At 46.8% G+C, this 17,078-nt stretch overlaps 5 protein-coding genes across 6 annotated transcripts; 4 read left to right on the forward strand and 1 right to left on the reverse strand.

Moving 5' to 3' along the window:
- Positions 1-165: 165 nt before the first annotated feature.
- Positions 166-8,157, forward strand: LOC6539017. The gene is made up of 14 exons (XM_002099483.4): positions 166-370; positions 433-770; positions 851-1,198; positions 1,261-1,460; positions 1,523-1,731; positions 1,787-2,499; positions 2,558-3,825; positions 3,887-4,281; positions 4,343-4,851; positions 4,912-5,281; positions 5,989-6,253; positions 6,325-7,150; positions 7,209-7,842; positions 7,905-8,157. Exons 1-14 carry the CDS (start codon positions 275-277, stop codon positions 8,013-8,015), a joined length of 6,282 nt encoding a protein of 2,093 aa, XP_002099519.1. The 5' UTR covers positions 166-274; the 3' UTR covers positions 8,016-8,157.
- A 389-nt stretch (positions 8,158-8,546) lies between these two features.
- LOC6539018 (acyl-coenzyme A thioesterase 9, mitochondrial) lies at positions 8,547-10,304 on the forward strand. Its single transcript, XM_002099484.4, has 4 exons — positions 8,547-8,772; positions 8,837-8,907; positions 8,961-9,203; positions 9,269-10,304. Exons 1-4 carry the CDS (start codon positions 8,666-8,668, stop codon positions 10,192-10,194), a joined length of 1,347 nt encoding a protein of 448 aa, XP_002099520.1. The 5' UTR covers positions 8,547-8,665; the 3' UTR covers positions 10,195-10,304.
- A 140-nt stretch (positions 10,305-10,444) lies between these two features.
- LOC6539019 (acyl-coenzyme A thioesterase 9, mitochondrial) lies at positions 10,445-12,213 on the forward strand. 2 transcript variants are annotated; one of them, XM_015193680.3, is made up of 4 exons: positions 10,445-10,637; positions 10,693-10,745; positions 10,797-11,039; positions 11,101-12,213. In XM_015193680.3, the coding sequence occupies exons 1-4, from the start codon at positions 10,519-10,521 to the stop codon at positions 12,015-12,017; spliced, it is 1,332 nt and encodes a 443-aa protein (XP_015049166.1). In that variant the 5' UTR covers positions 10,445-10,518; the 3' UTR covers positions 12,018-12,213. The 2 variants fall into 2 exon arrangements, with proteins under 2 accessions (XP_015049166.1, XP_002099521.1); XM_002099485.4 differs by having other exon boundaries at positions 10,574-10,637; positions 10,802-11,039.
- A 441-nt stretch (positions 12,214-12,654) lies between these two features.
- Positions 12,655-14,627, forward strand: LOC6539020 (acyl-coenzyme A thioesterase 9, mitochondrial). The gene is made up of 2 exons (XM_002099486.4): positions 12,655-13,213; positions 13,271-14,627. Exons 1-2 carry the CDS (start codon positions 13,021-13,023, stop codon positions 14,497-14,499), a joined length of 1,422 nt encoding a protein of 473 aa, XP_002099522.1. The 5' UTR covers positions 12,655-13,020; the 3' UTR covers positions 14,500-14,627.
- A 140-nt stretch (positions 14,628-14,767) lies between these two features.
- LOC6539021 (60S ribosomal protein L6) lies at positions 14,768-16,143 on the reverse strand. The gene is made up of 2 exons (XM_002099487.3): positions 15,983-16,143; positions 14,768-15,556 (listed from the first exon to the last, which is right to left on the reverse strand). The coding sequence occupies exons 1-2, from the start codon at positions 16,091-16,093 to the stop codon at positions 14,879-14,881; spliced, it is 789 nt and encodes a 262-aa protein (XP_002099523.2). The 5' UTR covers positions 16,094-16,143; the 3' UTR covers positions 14,768-14,878.
- Between the last annotated feature and the right edge of the window lie 935 nt (positions 16,144-17,078).

Consider the following 17,078-nt stretch of genomic DNA (forward strand, 5'->3'; position numbering starts at 1 on the left):
GGCTTACGACTACGTTAAAAATTTAAAAATTAATTTGTTTTTAAGGTAAAATTACTATTTGGACAGACGTTACTGGTTCTAATATAGATAAGTCGCGCAAACATATTAGCCTCAAGGCCGATACGTAGTTGTTTGGCATGCCGCCAATCGTATATCGATAGGCTGGCAGTGATATCGGTATACTCTCAGGCGACGCTTGTTTATTGGCGGCGTTTAAAAAAAGAGTTTAAAATTGGCTGGGATTGCACATTAGGCTAGAGCGCATTAAGTAGCAATGTGGAGCAACTTCGAGGCGTCCTCCCTGGAGGATGAAACCATCTCCAACATATTCTCGTCGCGAGGCACCTTCCAAATAAGCAGTGAAGAGGAAGTGAGTCCTTATTGTGCAGAATCTGCAATTGGGTTTCTACTTCCGCATTCTTTCCTTGCTAGGTAAACAATTATCCGGATGTTATGGCCTCCGTGCAGTGCGGCAAGATGGTCATTGGCATCGACAAGAGCCTTTTGCTCCTGGAGGACGAACTGGTGGCCAAGTGCAGCTTTCTGGCATTCGGGGCAGCCATTGAGGCCATTGCAATTTCCACAAGTGGCAACCTGATTGTCTGCGGCCTCAGCGATGGCGAAGTTCACGGGGTTTTCATCAAGGGTCTGCTCCTGTTCAGCGTCGCTGTCAATCTAGAGGATGTGAGCCTAACCGGCGGGACCTTCCGGAGCATCCATCAACTGGATCAGCGGTTCTACTTTACCTGCAAGAATGGAAGCATCTATAGGTAAGCTATCCGGGGAGAGATGGTCGTGACAAATGGTTATGCGTTGACATTCTTACCTTGAACAATTTAATGTCTTTTAGCTTAAGCGACATTGATGAGACCAGCTTGGAGGCGTTGGGCAATATGAGCCTAAATGAAAACGAAACTATAGCTTGCGAAAAGGCCCTGCTAGAGGACGTTACCATTCAACGGCTTTCCAAGGGGAAGTCCAGCACCAACGTGGACTGTGCAGTGCTGCTCAAGCGGATGGTGGCCGGCAACATCAGTGCCGAGAACAATCAGGATGAACTGGGGACGCAGCCCGGTCTAGTTATCACTGGAGATCATAGCACAATGAACTTTAGAAATGCAGGGAATGACGTGACCCGCATAGATTTGCCCGCTCAGTATGGCAGTCTTAAGCAGATCTTCAACTTGGAGCACTATATGTGAGTGGGACTGCTGATTGTAGTGCAATAATCTCCATAATGTGTGTCTGGATGTTTTACAGTATCGCACTCACCAATTCCGGTCACTTGGTGGACATTTGTCCATACACTCGCACAGTTCATTTGTGTCAAACTTCCCAAGAAAATAAACTGCTCATCGAGGATCTGCTGGTTATGGAGTGCAGCGAAGAGAACATTGAGCTACTGGTGCTGACGAAGTCAACGGGCGAGGAACGCTTTATTAAAATAGTGGAGTACCCAAGTATGAATCCAGCAAACATATAAACATAATATAGTGCGGCCTAAAACCTTGTATCATTGCAGCGCTTGTTGTTAAAAATGAGGTAGAAGTTCCTGATCACGCATGGCTCGTGCGTCAGCCAAAGTGTGCGGTCAATCTGTATTATCTGGCCGCCAAGAAACTTAACCAGAGCAGCATACCCTCCGTTGTGGAGATGATGCTCGTTTCAGAGACCGACCCCAGTGATCGTTTTAAGAAGTTGATTTCCAAGGGGCGATTGGAGGAGGCGGAGGTATGGACTATAATTTATCTCCTAGCCATTTGTTATCCATTCCCATTTGCAACAGGAATTTGGCAGGCAGTTTGAGCTGTGCCTCCAGCCCATCTATGAAGCCAAAGCGAAACGCATTCTGGTCGAGCTGTGCAACGCGAATTCCCAAAACGACGCCTTCGGGGTGGATGATAAATTCAAAAACTTGCTGCAATTGTTGTCTCAAGTGGAGAGTAAGGCATTCATAAAAAGCCATCGCATGATCAACTTAAACTCCAGACACATCCTCGAGCGCTATCTTCGCGAGGTCAAAAAGCGGTTGAATTTCGAAGACGACGAGGAGGACATGTTGGAAATCGACGAGCAACTGCACCGTCTTAAAACTCTGGCCATAATAGATCCCTACGAATGCAACACGGATTGGCAGAAGTTTATTTACGATAACAACTTGGTCAAGATGGTCAAGTCGCTGTTCAACACAGATATGCCCACGGCCTGTCTCATTTGGCGTCGGCATTCGAGCAGCATTCTGCCGCTGCTAAACGAAGACGAGTTGCGCACGCTTTTAGGATTTATTCCGAGCAACACCAAGCCCTTCAACGTTGTCCAGTGGTTGCGTCAGTTCATTCCGATGGTCAGCAACACTCATCCCAGCATAATGCCCTTCATAACCGACTGGAGCATTGAGATGACACGGAATCTGCAGTACAGTCCACATTGGCCGGATATCGGACTGGAGTTCTGCACGAAGATACTGGACATTTTTGAGGAGATCCAGTTCACTTACTCGTAAGTGAAATCCTATTTCTGGCCCCAGAATGTAGTTTAACTTTTGTATCCGTTTCAGCGATGTGCGGCGACAGCAGGAGCGCAACGTTGGAAAACTTCGGGATCTTGTCAACGCACTGCAGGATCTTTCGGTGCTTAAGACCAACTATAATATGGGCTTTACACTGGACAACTACATGCAGGACTCCATTGACGCCACTGCTTTGAGCATTTTGCAGCACGTTCAACTAGATAAGCTTCAGCGCCTGGTGAAAAACTTCATGTACCCGATCTTCCAGGAGAAGGGTCGTCAGCCACTGGACGTAATCAAGCAGTACATATCACAGTTAGTAGCCAGTCGGCAATCATCTAGTACATGGCTGGAACGGGCGATGGCTTGTATTGAGCTGCTCCACAATGAGGACAGCCGTTTGGAGTGCGCCTTGTCTGTGCTGCAAAACGCACCCGTGCCTTGGCCGGATACACTAGCTCCTCTAATCAGGCTGCGAACTTCCACTCATCCATTGGCCGTGAAGATCAATGCCGAGTATGAGATTCAGGTGATCAAGATCATGAAGGTCAAGTACGGTTGGCCGGCTGACAGCTCTGATATCAACCTGGAGCTTTTCATGATGCGCATTGTGAAGCTGAACCTTCCGGACATGCTGGACGACATCAGCGCCCTCACCAAGGCGGCGCCGGACATTTCAACGAGTGCCAACTCTAACTGCTGCTACCAAATGGCGCGCAGAGGACAAATTGAGATGGCTTATGAATTCTTCAAGACGCTGAATGGCGAGAAGAATTCGAAGAACGGAAAGGAAGTGGTTGAGATCATTGCCAACATCTTGGAGAACAGCTCCTCTGCCTCGTTTGAAAGTGATATTAAAGCGCAGGAGCATCTGAACGTTCTAGAGCTTTTCAAGTTGTTCTTGCCGCATGTTGAATCCGTTTACGAACGCCGCTACCTAGTGATCAAGCATCGTTTCCGCCTAAGGAAGTTCGGCATATCTTTGAGCTGTAGCAGCGAACTTATACCGCTGCACAGACGTCATTGCCTACTGGATGAGGCCATGGAAAGCATAATTGAGCGGGCACAGGCCACGCTGAACGTGTCCGCTTTTATAGCCAGTGAAACAAGTGAACTGTGTACGGCTCTCGGTCTTTCAAAAGTATTTGGTCTGAACCGCATTTGCCAACGGATTGGGTGCCTGCCCCTCAGCTGCGCCCTGGCTTTTCATGTAATAAGCTTCATCGACTGTGTGCCCGCCAATGCCGGTGAGTTCGTCAATCTTGCACTTGAGCTGCTGGTTCAGCAAATAGAAAACGCCAGGGGAAAGAATCAGGGTAAGTCGAATACAACTCTGCAATAAAGGGATTGAACGAAAACTAAATTTTTGTTTTCCAGAAACGGCATCCTCGCTGCAGTTGATCAATGAGAGCGATCCGCTTAGCTTTTATTTAGCGTACGAGCTGCTCACATCCGCCCTTCTCCACGAGAGCAGCCGTCGTCGTGATCTTGTTGAACTCATCAAATACATACGAGTGGCCGTTATCCACTACCCGCTAGACGCCATTAAGACTCACTACGACGGCAAGGAGCAGGCCGTCAACGAGCATATTTGCCGGGCCCTCGATGGAGTTTCGGTAGCCATGGGCGAGACCACAATAAACTTCAGCAGTGCTCTTAACGGATCCTTTGATGTAAAGACTCTACAGGTTCCGACGACTACGAAGAAGCGCTACTCAGTATCCATGTTTGATGAGGTAGAAGTGCAGCCTATTCAACAACTGCCTCAGAAGGTATTGATCGTGTAAATCTTGAATTGACTATATTTTTAAAGATTTTCGTTTGCCTTCGCAGAAGAGCGTGGGGGGTCACATGGCAATAGTGAAGTTTCTGGCTCGCACTCTGCTGCTCATGGTAATAGAAACGGAGCCAAACAACTCATTGTTGATGCAGGTTCGCCATGGACTGTCGGAGAACACAAAGGAGGATGTCGACAGTGCATGCGCTGACTTCTTTCTGTCACTGGAACACTTGACGAAGGTGAAGGAGCACGACGTTTGGTACGTTATGTCGCAGTATCTGCTGGACTTCCAGAAGCAAAACTGCCGGAAGAAGCGGATTATCAACGAGGGCTTCATTACGCTCCAGCTGCGCCGCATACTGCGAAATGCAATGGGAAACAAGGATGTGAACTTCATAGAGCTTTTCACCATGTTGGTGGTGGACAGCGAGGCACTAGCGCTACTGGAAAAGCTCTCCGTTGAAGTGAAAACCGATCTGCAAAGAATCAACTTCCTGACACTATCCGCTATGTACCACGAGTATATCGAAAACTTGGACCATGTGCAAGTAATACGCACCAAGTAAGTGGAACATAGTATTAGAAACTTTGTTATGTTAAATTTCGTTTTATTGGTTTGCAGGAGATTGAAACTCTTCTATTACTTGGAGTTCTGCCAGCAGGATCAAAGAATAAAGGGCAAGTTCAATGCTGACATGGACAACGTAGAGGACCTGCTGAAGGAATTTCACAATAAACAACTTGACGTTCAGCTTTTGGAACGCATGAGCAAGGACTTTGGGTTCGACTATCAGAAGATTCTCATTACCCAGATATTAAGCATTCTGAGTGCCCAGGAGCTGCGCTTCGAGGTGAAGAGGGATACCTTCGGGGACGAGGAACTGGTTATGCTAAGCAGTGCCCAGGAAATGCGCGATATGTGCCAACCGTACATTAATGAAATCAATAACGTCGAGCTCTTTACTTCCAAATTAAAGCACTTCATTGAAGGCGTAAGTTCACCATCGCTACAAATAATACAATTATTATACCCGTTACTCGTAGAGTAAAAGGGTATACTAGATTCGTTGAAAAGTATGTAACAGGCAGAAGGAAGCGTTTCCGACCATATAAAGTATATATATTCTTGATCAGGATCAATAGCCGAGTCGATCTGGCCATGTCCGTCTGTCCGTCCGTCTGTCCGTCCGTATGAACGTCGAGATCTCAGGAACTACAAAAGCTAGAAAGTTGAGATTAAGCATACAGACTCCAGGGACATAGAAGCAGCGCAAGTTTGTCGATTCATGTTGCCACGCCCACTCTAACGCCCACAAACCGCCCAAAACTGCCACGCCCACACTTTTGAAAAATGCTCTGATATTTTTTCATTTTTGTGTTGGTCTTGTAAATTTCTATCGATTTGCCAAAACACTTTTTGCCACGCCCACTCTAACGCCCACAAACCGCCCAAAGCTGCTACGCCCACACTTTTGAAAAATGTTTTGATATTTTTTCATTTTTGTATTAGTCTTGTAAGTTTCTATCGATTTGCCAAAAAACTTTCTGCCACGCCCACTATAACGCCTACAAACCGCCAAAAACTGTGTTTAAGACTCTCCTTCTCCCTTCCACTAGCTGAGTAACGGGTATCAGATAGTCGGGGAACTCGACTATAGCGTTCTCTCTTGTTTTTTGTAATACTTTTTAAATCGTTTAGATCAACATTTATTTCTACGAGTTGTACATGTGTGTGATCAACATCCTCATGTACTTCGATTCGGCTCCCAAGGAAATGGAAATTTGGATGAACATTTTGCACTTCCTGAGGCACAAGATGATCACCCGAAGACGTAATCGGCCAGGTCAAGTGGAGACCGACATGTGGCTCAAATCACAAAGGGAAAATGGCGTTATGCCGAAGATATCACGATATCGCCTGCCTTTCAAGCCCATCGTAGAGCAACCTCTTAAGGATATTCTGGGTATATTCAACAGAAAATGTTTTAAAGCTTAAAATTCCTATTTAACTCTAGTTTTCGTTTCTCCTATTCAGACAGCGAACTAAACGTGGACAACTGCCAAAGCTGGTTTCCACTGATTCAGATGTACACGGCTTTAAAGGGTTCGAAGGATAGTTCCCAGAACTGCGACTATTTCTGCATGTCGGCAGTAAAGAACTCGATATCGGAGTACAAGTCGAAAAATGAATCGGAATCCTGGAGTCTTCATCCCACGAATAATGCTTTCCTGCAATCAATACTACGGCTGGTCGAGAACGTGAACAACCCAAACAAGGCATTTCTTATACTGTACTTCGTGTCCAACTATGCTCGTGATGGAGCCGATCAGGTGGAAGCTTCCTACGAGTGCTGGAAGTTTGTCAAGGAGAAGGGCCACCTGATTACTGATCCAAAGAGTCGCGATCAGGTTGCCAAGGTGAAGCGGCGGTATCCCATACAGAAGACCCAGCACCTGCTGTATGTCTATGGCCTGACCGATGAAAAGCTGCTGCGCCAGGTTGAAAATCCCACCGAGCTAATTATGGCGCTCTACCACCACGAGCTGATCCTGAAGTCCAGCAAAGTAGACATTAACGCCCTGGTCGCGGAGATAGCCAAGCTACATGACCTCTGCTTAGCCACCATACAGTACCGCCTGCTTCAGAAGTGGCTCTCACTGACTGTGGAGTCGTCGGGTGACGGTACCATTTTGGAGGAGACTTTCATGGAGGAGCAGAACTGGCCGGAGCAGGCCAACAGCGCGGAATGCTCGAGCAGCCAGGACGCCAGCGAGAATGTGAATAGAGCGTTCTACATACTTTCCAGTTGGCCAAAGGCGGAGGCTGTCAAGTTCCTTGTGGGTCTGATCTTCAAGGGCGGGTAAGCATTGCTATTTAAAAGTTAACAGAACGAATTCATTAAAGTACACTTCCATCAGCTCGGTAAACACCTCCACGCAGCTGCAAATGTACGAGTGCTATTCCAAGCTAAACGATGGCAGCAACTCGTTCACCAACACGATCAGCCAACGCCAGTTCATCAGCATCAAGTGTGTGCACGAGCTCAAGGCTCTGGGCTACAAGTCAAACCTGGAGAAGTTCTCCGACGACCATTGCAACAAGATTGACATTCTGAAGATGATCTGGCAGCGTAATGCGCAGAATCCTCTTTCGCTGGAGGTGATGGCCAACATTTGCCTTGGCTTTGATATACACCTGCCGCAAATCTGGAACGGCATTCTGAAGCGCATGGTCATGTTTCATATGGTGCGCGAGTTGAACGCCTTGTTGGATGTACTCAGCTGCCGGCCGCATCTGCTTCACCTGGATGGACTCGCCCAGGCCTGGGACTATGTGCTCTGCCATCCTCTGCAGAACGCCGTCGAGTCACGCTCCTTTCAGCAGGAAGAGCTGCTCCACAAGACGCTGCTGCGCCTGCAGGGTTGTCCGGTGGTACACGCCCTTAATCTGGTGCAGTTCGCCCAGCACTGCATCGTCGTCCATCGACCCCACATGGCCGCCGCTCTACTTAGCTTCTGCCAGAGCTCCGAGCAAAGGCAGAAGATCAAAAAGGTTTGTTAAACAAACTTGGTGAAATGTTCTATTGCCACTCTAAACTCTAAATCTTCTTACAGATGATACATTCCCGTCCGGTAGAGAACCTTCGACAACAGATCCTGGATCTGGAGGATGCTGGTCTTTTGCCGGTGGTTCTGAACTTTGCGCTCAAGGAATTGAACCTGTAAGCGTGCAGTTCCGATTTTAAAATTCCCATCATTTGTTGTTTTATTCATGGAATATCTGCGTTAATTTCGTTTGGTGGAAGGTACTTTTAAAACTTTGTATATATCATCGAATAACCCTCCAAATATAGTTTATACAAACGTGGACTATTTCTTATTATATTTTTGATAATTGCTCTTACACCTTAAGTCAACATTTAAACAGCTTGAATCCCTTACGTTCATAGTTTATGTGTGATTCATAACGATGTGTTAATTTGAGAAATTGTCTACGGAATTTTGATTCCCAGTTTAAAATTAACAACAATCGCGATGACGTCATAAGCATGTATACACTATATGAACAGTGGACTCGAAGAGATGGAATACTGAATATGAAGAGATTTATAAAGGTTTCCTAACAAGGTGCATTTAGTTGTGCAGCGTAATTCTGCGATGCCAAAGCATTTATTTATGGACCAATTTGTTTAAAGGCGATGTGCACTAATCCACCAGCGAATCGAACACTTTAAAATTTGTTTAAGACGAATGGAATCGAGCCCACTGTGCCAGTCAGCTGTGGCGGCCACCAGCTGGTTTTCATTTGGGGTTAGAACAACGACGGGTTACACATTAGTAACTCGAAGAGATAGGAGAAAACTGCTAAAACTAAGATGCTGCGTTCTTTGATGGGAGCACAAAAGTGCTGGGGCCTCATCCGCACCAGGAACTTGATGGAACTAGCCACCAAACAAACACCAGCATCGTTTGCAATGTCCAAGTAAGAACCAAATGTGAACTACTGAGCTTATTTGTATGTTTATGAGTACTTCCATCTCCGGCAGGCGTCATTACTCACCGCCCACTCACATCAAGCAATCAGCGGCCGCCAATGATTCCGGAACCATGGCGGAAAGTTAGTATTCTTCTAGCAGAATCAAACACAACCTAATCCCTCACCTTCCACAGTCAAGCAGGAGATGATGAAACGATTGGGGCTGGAGCCCGGTTACAATCCTATACCCAAGTCCAGGGAGCAGCTGCTCAAGTACCAACCGAAGCTGGAGGACCTGCCCCCAAGAGCCATGCAGGATTCCTTTACCACGGCCATCATTCCCCTAAGCACGGACCGCACTTTGCAGGACAAATATGTGACCTATCTGGGCAATGTGCGACTAGGCCGACTGCTGGAGGACATGGACTTGTTTGCGGGTACGAGGAACAAGTTTGCTGGTGATGGAATCCCGGCTCACTTTCTTATTCTCTGTTATTTCCAGCTTGGTGCTGCCATAAGCACCTGGTGCTGCCCAATCTGCCGGAGGGAGTTCATCTGCCGTACACATTTGTGACCATCCTGGTGGACCGCATCGATTTCACCAATGTGTTGGCTTCAGGAACCCAAGATATCCGCTTGTCTGGGCACGTTTCTTGGGTGGGAACCAGTTCTATTGAGGTGGTGGTGTGGCTGGAGCAGATGGTTGACGGAAGGTACCAGAAGTTAACCCGTGCCTTGTTCCTAATGGCAGCAAGAAATGCCACCAATACGGGAGCGTCTCCCGTGAACCCCATACAGCCGGCGAATGAGGAGGAGAAAGTTATCCTGGCTGGCGGCGCAGACAGAAAGAAGAAACGTCAGATTCTCTGTGCCCAGTCCATCTTCAAGGTGGAACCCAATGATCCGGAGCAGACACTTATGTACGAGCTGTACAAAAGGACCACTCCCACCCACACTTTGGAGCTGAACAAGCGCATCCTGCCGCCAAACTGTCGCTGGATGGAGGACTCTTTTCAGATGAGCACCATTCCTTCATTTCCCGAGCACAGGAATCACCACAACCGGGTCTTTGGAGGCTTCCTCATGCGCAGTGCCTTGGAGATAAGCTGGGCTGCCGCTTACCTCTACTGCAAAACGCGACCCAAACTGGAGCACATCTCGGACATTAGTTTCGAGAAGCCCGTCAGCGTGAATAGCTTCATCAAGATGACCGCATATGTGGTGTACACCAAGGAAAACTACGTGCAGATCATGACCGTTGCGGATGTGCTGGACACGGAAACGGGAAGCCAGGTGACCACTAACACGTTCTACTACACCTTCTCGTCTCCGGACACGGTGACCGAAGTGCTGCCCCGCTCCTACCATGAAACTATGTGGTACATCCAAGGTCGTCGCAAGTTTGAGGCCAGCATGAGTCCAGTGTAGACAGAATACTATGATTGTTACTAAAGATATTATGCAGGCTATCCTACCAGAGAAATGCAATTACCAGTTCTGTGTTTACAAAAAGCAATAAATGTCCATTGTTCTATCAAGTGCTTAACCAGCTTATAAGTATTCAAATCTTCAATTAATCAATCGAAGAATACTAGATTAGATATTCATTAATATAATAACTGTCAAAATACTCCTTAATTTTTGCAGTCATTTCATTTTCTTACCAAATTACCTGTAATCAAACAAAAAAGCTGAAAAAAAATATAGTTTTAATTTCGTTTCGGATCTGGATTCAGATACCGATTCGTTTCCATGAGCCCTGGTCTTAAGTTTATTGACTTCAGTATTATGCCTGTTTTGCTCGGAGCCGGTAGCTGCCGGAGATTTCTAAAGACCAGGATGCTCAGGAAGATGACAATCAAACATTACAGGTGAATCATCAACTCAACTAGCAGAAATCGTATTTACAGGATATATTTCTTCCAGTTCTAATAGGCGCAGCAACTCTCCGGACAATCAATACTCCACCATTGCGGAGAGTAAGTACTTCCACTTGAAATAGGAACTAGTTGTCCACTTACCCTTCCCAGTCAAGGAGAAGATGATGAAGAGCTTCGGCCTAGAGCCTGGGTACACCACGGAGCCGAAGTCCAGGGAGGAACTACTCAAGTACCAACCCAAGTTCGAGGACTTGCCTGCACGTTCCATGCAGGACTCCTTTTCCTCGGCCATCATTCCTTTGAGCACGGATGCAGTGCTGCAGGACAAGTACATTAATTTCAGAGGCTTTGCGCGTCTCGGCAGGCTCCTGGAGGACATGGACCTTTTTGCCGGTATTATCTATATATTTATACCAAAACCACCTTGAAATGTTTTCTTCTCAATTCTTCTTAGCTTGGTGCTGTCACAGGCACCTGAAAGTGCCCAATCTGCCGGAGGGAGTCCCCTTACCGTACTCCATCGTGACGGTCCTGGTGGACCGAATTGACTTCACTAGTGTCTCACCCAATGGCACCCAAGACATCCGCCTATCTGGCCACGTCTCCTGGGTGGGAAGCAGTTCCATGGAGGTGGTGGTATGGCTGGAGCAGGTTGTCAATGAAGAGTATCAGAAAATCACGCGAGCTCTGTTTCTAATGGCGGCAAGAAATGCCACCAACACAGCTGCGGCTCCAGTGAATCCCATACAGCCTGCCAATGAGGAGGAGAAGGTCATCCTAGCCGGCGGAGCCGATAGAAAAAAACAACGACAGATACTCAGCGCACAGTCTGTCTTCAAGGTGGAACCCAACGCCGAGGAGCAGTCTCTTATATACCAGCTCTACAAACGGACTACTCCCGTCGAGCAGACGGGTCAGCAGCGCCTCCTGCCTCCCAACTGCATTTGGATGCACGACTCCTTCCAGATGAGCACTATTCCCTCCTTTCCGGAGCACAGGAATCAAAACAACACTGTATTTGGGGGATTCCTCATGCGCAGTGCTCTGGAGATTAGCTGGGCAACGGCCTTCCTCTACTGCAAGGCCCGACCCCAACTGGAGCACATATCGGACATCAGCTTCCAAAAGCCCGTCAGCGTGAATAGCTTCATCAAGATGACCGCGTACGTGGTGTACACCAAGGAGAACTACCTGCAGATCATGACCGTTGCCGAAGTCCTGGACGCATACACGGGCAGCCGCGTGACCACCAACGCCTTCCACTACACCTTCTCCGCTCCGGATCCGGTTACTGAAGTGCTGCCCCGCTCCTACCACGACACCATGTGGTACATCAATGGGCGCCGCAAGTTCAAGGCCAGCAGGGGTTGAGCCTCTTAGGGTTTCCCGATAAGTTTAAAATCTGCAACTTACCACGATTCAGTTTACTATTGCTTAAGCTTAATGTTCAAACAGACTTAGTTTCAACCGATCTTGTTCCATATGTTAACCGAATTGTGCCCAGATCTGTTTTTCTGAACCAAAGATGCCTATTAAATCGCAAAACCATTTAGATTCCTTATCGAAACTCAGAAGCGTGTAGTTTGGCCCCGGCTTTCATTTGGATTACCCAGTTGCGTGAAGATCATGACCACTGCCAATGTTCTGGGCACGCACGTGATTGTTCACCCTACTCCCACTCTGTAGATTAGATTGAGTCCCAAATTGATACATAGTAAACATTATATTTTGGTAATATTTTTGCCATCCAATCGGAACCGAAATTGAGTGTAAAATTTTCCATCTCTTTCATTAGTCTGGCATTTTTCCATAACATCATCTTTACACCTCCGTTCAGATTAGATTGTGAGTTTGAGTCGATGCACAGAAAAACTAGATGGGCCGTTAAAAATTAATGAAAAAGCTTAAAGTGATAGAAAGAGAATATATATTCGAAAAGATAGCCATCGCAAAATTCTGTGATCAAAAAGTTATAATATCAAATAATACAACTTTTTTTTAAAAGATGTAATACTTAAGACTCATAAGCGATCTATAAAGAACTTGCGCTATTTCTCCCAGTGCAGGCAGAAGATCTCTCACCAAGTGGACAGGTGATCGCCATGCGCGGGTTCTCAGTCGCCTGAGAGCCATGTAATCACACTTGCCAACGCTGTAGCACTACGCGGGTCTAGAATCACTCTCTATTTTGCAGCCCAAGTGAAAGCACTTCATGTAAATCCGATCGAGCTGAACCGTATTACGTATTAGGAACTGGGAACTACAACCCAAGTGCCCTGCAAGTGACTTCCCAAAAACTCCATGCCATTGGAGCCCCAGTAGGCGGTTCAAATAGTTGCAATTCCCAAGGCCCCGGATACCGAATTCCCTGGAAATGATGCTGTGTCGCTTGGCTCGGGGTTTTGGAATGGCGCTGTCGAGGAGGAGCTACTACTCGACGGCCCGGCGAAGGCGACTGCTGGCCATGAACTGCACCTCCTTTGCGTGCCAGCAGATGCCCAGGAGCTATACGCTAGACAACGGGCCCAAGGTGAAGTCAGATCATCGCTCTGGAACCATGGTGGAGGGTAAATCAGAATCCATTTTCGCTCTGGAACTTCTCTGACATCTTTTTACCCCCCTAGTGGCTCGCGTCATTCGAGAGCAATCCGGCGTGGACGTGGGCTACCATACTGTTCCCAAGCCCCGGGATCATCTGCTGCAGCACCAGCCGAAGCGAGAGGAGCTACCACCAAGAACTATGCTGGATTCCCATACCACTGCCATTCTGCCCCTGAGCTCCAGTGAGCTAATCCGCGAGAGCTACGTGAATCACCTGGGAAGGGTGAGGTTGGGCAGGATTATGGAGGAATTGGACATGTTTGCTGTGTGGATCTGCCATCGTCATGTGAAGCTGCCCAAACTACCGAAAGGAGTGCCATTGCCTTACACTTTTGTCACGCTGCTGGTCGACAAGGTGGAGTTCACCAACCTGGAGCGGTTGCAGGTCAACCAGGACATCGAGATCAGTGGTCACATCTCGTGGGCGGGGCGGAGTTCCATGGAGATTACCATCTATGTGAAGCAGTTGGCCCATGGCGAATATATTGATGTAACGAAAGCAATCTTTGTGATGGTGGCCAGAAATGCCACCAACACGGGAGCGGCTCCCATTAATCCTATAGAGGTTGGTGATGAAACCGAGAAGCTCATTTGGGAGCAGGCGGAGAAGCGGCAGAAGGTGCGCAAGTCTTCTGCCATGGATTCTGTGTTCAACTCGCCGCCCAGGGAACACGAACAGTCACTCATGTACGAGATCCTTAAGAGAACCACTCCAGCCAACAGCATGGATCTCAATAAGCGTGTCCTGCCACCGAAATGCCGCTGGATGGAGGACTCTATGCAGTCCACCATGATTGCTCCGTTTCCGGAGAACAGAAATGCGCAGAACACCATCTTCGGAGGCTACCTCATGCGCCAAGCCGTCGAAATCAGCTTCATAATGGCCAGCATCTACCTGGGCGATCGGCCCATCCTCAAGTGCATCTCGGACATCAGTTTTATGCACCCAGTGCATGTGGATCGGTTCCTCCAGCTCACCGCCCACGTGGTATACGCCACCCAAAACTACGTACAGCTGATGACCGTGGCGCAGATTTGGGATGCCAAGAGCGGCAAAGTGCAGACCACGAATGTCTTCTACTTGACCTATCAGGCGGACAAGGTCCTGGACGAAGTCCTCCCGCGATCCTACCGAGAGATGTTGTGGTACGTCCATGGCAGGCGGAAACTCCTGGCCGCACTGCACTTGCAGCCGGAGTACCCCGATCCTATCGAGGAGAACAAAGAGAGCTCAAATATTATCAGCACTTAGAATTAGCGCCAAGATAAGTTGAAGTTGTAGTTGACCCAAATATGTTAAATCGATGTAATTATAACATCATAGTTGTTACTTTATAATTTGTAGGAATATAAATGAAATAAAATTGTAGAAAAACAGAAGATTAAGTTTTATCCAATAAGAAAGGCAGAACAGCTACTTTGAATTAATTTAAATTTAGGCTTGTGGGCAACTATTTGAGCTTACTCAAAAATGTTTTAAAAAATGCCAACTGTAGTTCTCTGAAGAAATAAACAAAAACTTTCCGTTTTGTAAGGTTTATTTTACAAATCCTGTTAGTCTAACCAGCGGGCGCGCTTGTACAGTGTTTTTGCTTTAGAAATCCTTAAACTGAAGAACCAAATCCGCTCGCTTAGAATCGCATGCGGTGGGGGTATTGGGAGGAGTGCAGGGCAAACATGTTCTGCAAGTACTTGGCGAAGAACTTGCCCTCGGGGTGGGCCTTGATAACCTTCAGCAGGGCGCTGTCCACCTCCTTCTGGTCCTTCTTGCGCTGCTCGTTGGGCACGAAACGCTCCTTCTTGGCCGCGAAGATGTCGGCCTCGCCGCTCTTCTTGTCCTTCTTGGCCTTCAGACGGCGGAAGTAGGTGTCGTTCAGGTGCTCGGGCACCTTGAAGGCACCGAGATCCACCTTCGAGGAGGTGCCGATCACGTAGCGCTGGGACACGCGACGCAGTGGGCACGAGTTGAGGGCGAAGGGTCCGGTGACCAGCAGGAGTCCGGAAGCCAAGACCTTCAGCAGGACGACGCGCTTGCCCTGGTGGCGTCCGGCCAGCAGGATGAGCACGGTTCCGGGGGTCAGGTTGCGGCGCGTGTTGCGCTTGTGCTCGCTGAAGTTGGCCTTGGAGGGGCGCTTCTTCACGAACGTCTTGGTCGGGTAGGTGGCCTTGCTCTTCTTCAGGTAGACCGTGCGCTCACCGCCGTTCTTGGGTCCTCCGATCTTCTTCACCTTCTTGATGGGCACCTTCACCTTCTCCACCACGGGGCTCTTCTTGTCCTTCAGGCGGTACAGGGCACGACGCTTGTACATCTGTAATGGGTTAAAATGTGGTTAACTACCTTTTAACTATAGGTTGAATTTGTTTTCTTGGTTTATCAGTTTTTCAAAGGATTTGACACTTGTTGCATAGTGATAAGAAAGGGTATTGAGGATTATTGAACTTATTTACGTGAAGAGTAAACAATTTGGGCAAAGTATGTATGGTTTGTACCTATAGCCCCTTGAACAAACGGGAAAATACACTTATTCAGAAATCGCACTGACGAATACAAAGTTTTTAAGTAAAACTAACACCAGTTGGAGGGACAGTACGCGGTACACCCACGGATGAATGAGTAAGTACCGCATCCAATAGGATCGGAGCACTAAATGCGAACCACGCTGCTGCGCCCTCTTCAGGTGGAGGCGTCACTCGGCCAAGAGGCCATTTCCCCCACTGTTTCCGGCGATATTTACCTGGGCCTTGGAGTAACGCAGAATGCCGCCCTTCAGGTAGGAGTTGACCGGGTGCTTCTTGCCCTTTTTGGCCGACTTGGCCACCTTTTTAGCTTTCTCGACGGGTGCCATTGTAAAACACGTGTACACAGCACAAAAATTATTGGAAAAGGAAGGTTATGTCTAGAGCAGTGTGACCAGCGCGGCCGAGATCAAAATACCGCCGGCTTAATAGAGAAATACCAGATCTGATTAAAGACATACTGTTAATATACCCCAAATTAAATTAAAATTTCCTTTGCTTTATTTATTTTAATGCACTCAAGAGATGCATATTAGAATATAATTCCAGTTTCCATTACAGTTAAATGTGATTTCTATTTAAGCTCTAGCCAATACGATCATTGTGGGTAATCAGGTTGACTATCGATAGAAAATGCACACGGTCTCAACAAAACAACTATCGCAAGTTTATTGCAATAAAAATCGATATAAATAACGGTCAATTTATAAAATGTCAAATTTAAAAATTATACAAAACACTTGTTTAATTTCTGTTTTTTTAACTAGTTTCATTTTAACGTAAAAAGTTTTAAGGTTTCAGATTCCAACAGCCCAGCAAGAATTTTTTGGTTATTGAACATTTTACATGTTTTGAAATACTTAAGCTTCTAAATGGGTAAAATAAATAAAACACAACTTTCCGTTTACCATTTAATAATACTTTTTTTTTCCATTTATTTGTTGTAATGTGTACAATGATTTAAATCACGAGCTTCAGCTGTTTTCAAACAACTTGATCCACATTTCTTTACACAATGATCCATTTGCTTAGAATGATTCTGGTGGACGTCTAAAGTAGAATCTAATTGTTAATTACAGGTTGTAATTGAAAATAAATTAAAATGAGTGGTTCGTAATGTACAGTATGAATTCATTTCGCGTGGTAACTAATCCTAAAAATGTAAACCTCAACCGAATATAAGCTCAAAACTTGCCGATGGTGGATTAACCATCCATCATCAGCATCAATAAAACTAGTCATCAAATAAAAACTAATTATGCATACACTTTACAATAATTGAGATTTTTCTTCACGTTTTTGATGTTGATCCTT

Source organism: Drosophila yakuba, chromosome 3R, assembly GCF_016746365.2.
Source record: "Drosophila yakuba strain Tai18E2 chromosome 3R, Prin_Dyak_Tai18E2_2.1, whole genome shotgun sequence".
NCBI lineage: Eukaryota > Metazoa > Arthropoda > Insecta > Diptera > Drosophilidae > Drosophila > Drosophila yakuba.

Coding starts and splice junctions, on each gene's coding strand:
- LOC6539021 (XM_002099487.3), bottom strand. CDS start 16,093: ATGGCACCCGTCGAGAAAGCTAAAAAGGTGGCCAAGTCGGCCAAAAAG. Junction 15,557..15,982: donor TGCGTTACTCCAAGGCCCAG/GTAAATATCGCC, acceptor AACCCATTACAG/ATGTACAAGCGTCGTGCCCT.
- LOC6539017 (XM_002099483.4), top strand. CDS start 275: ATGTGGAGCAACTTCGAGGCGTCCTCCCTGGAGGATGAAACCATCTCC. Junction 2,500..2,557: donor GAGATCCAGTTCACTTACTC/GTAAGTGAAATC, acceptor TATCCGTTTCAG/CGATGTGCGGCGACAGCAGG. Junction 6,254..6,324: donor ACCTCTTAAGGATATTCTGG/GTATATTCAACA, acceptor TCTCCTATTCAG/ACAGCGAACTAAACGTGGAC.
- LOC6539018 (XM_002099484.4), top strand. CDS start 8,666: ATGCTGCGTTCTTTGATGGGAGCACAAAAGTGCTGGGGCCTCATCCGC. Junction 8,773..8,836: donor GCATCGTTTGCAATGTCCAA/GTAAGAACCAAA, acceptor CATCTCCGGCAG/GCGTCATTACTCACCGCCCA. Junction 9,204..9,268: donor GGACATGGACTTGTTTGCGG/GTACGAGGAACA, acceptor TGTTATTTCCAG/CTTGGTGCTGCCATAAGCAC.
- LOC6539020 (XM_002099486.4), top strand. CDS start 13,021: ATGATGCTGTGTCGCTTGGCTCGGGGTTTTGGAATGGCGCTGTCGAGG. Junction 13,214..13,270: donor CTCTGGAACCATGGTGGAGG/GTAAATCAGAAT, acceptor TTACCCCCCTAG/TGGCTCGCGTCATTCGAGAG.
- LOC6539019 (XM_015193680.3), top strand. CDS start 10,519: ATGAGCCCTGGTCTTAAGTTTATTGACTTCAGTATTATGCCTGTTTTG. Junction 10,638..10,692: donor ATGACAATCAAACATTACAG/GTGAATCATCAA, acceptor TATTTCTTCCAG/TTCTAATAGGCGCAGCAACT. Junction 11,040..11,100: donor GGACATGGACCTTTTTGCCG/GTATTATCTATA, acceptor AATTCTTCTTAG/CTTGGTGCTGTCACAGGCAC.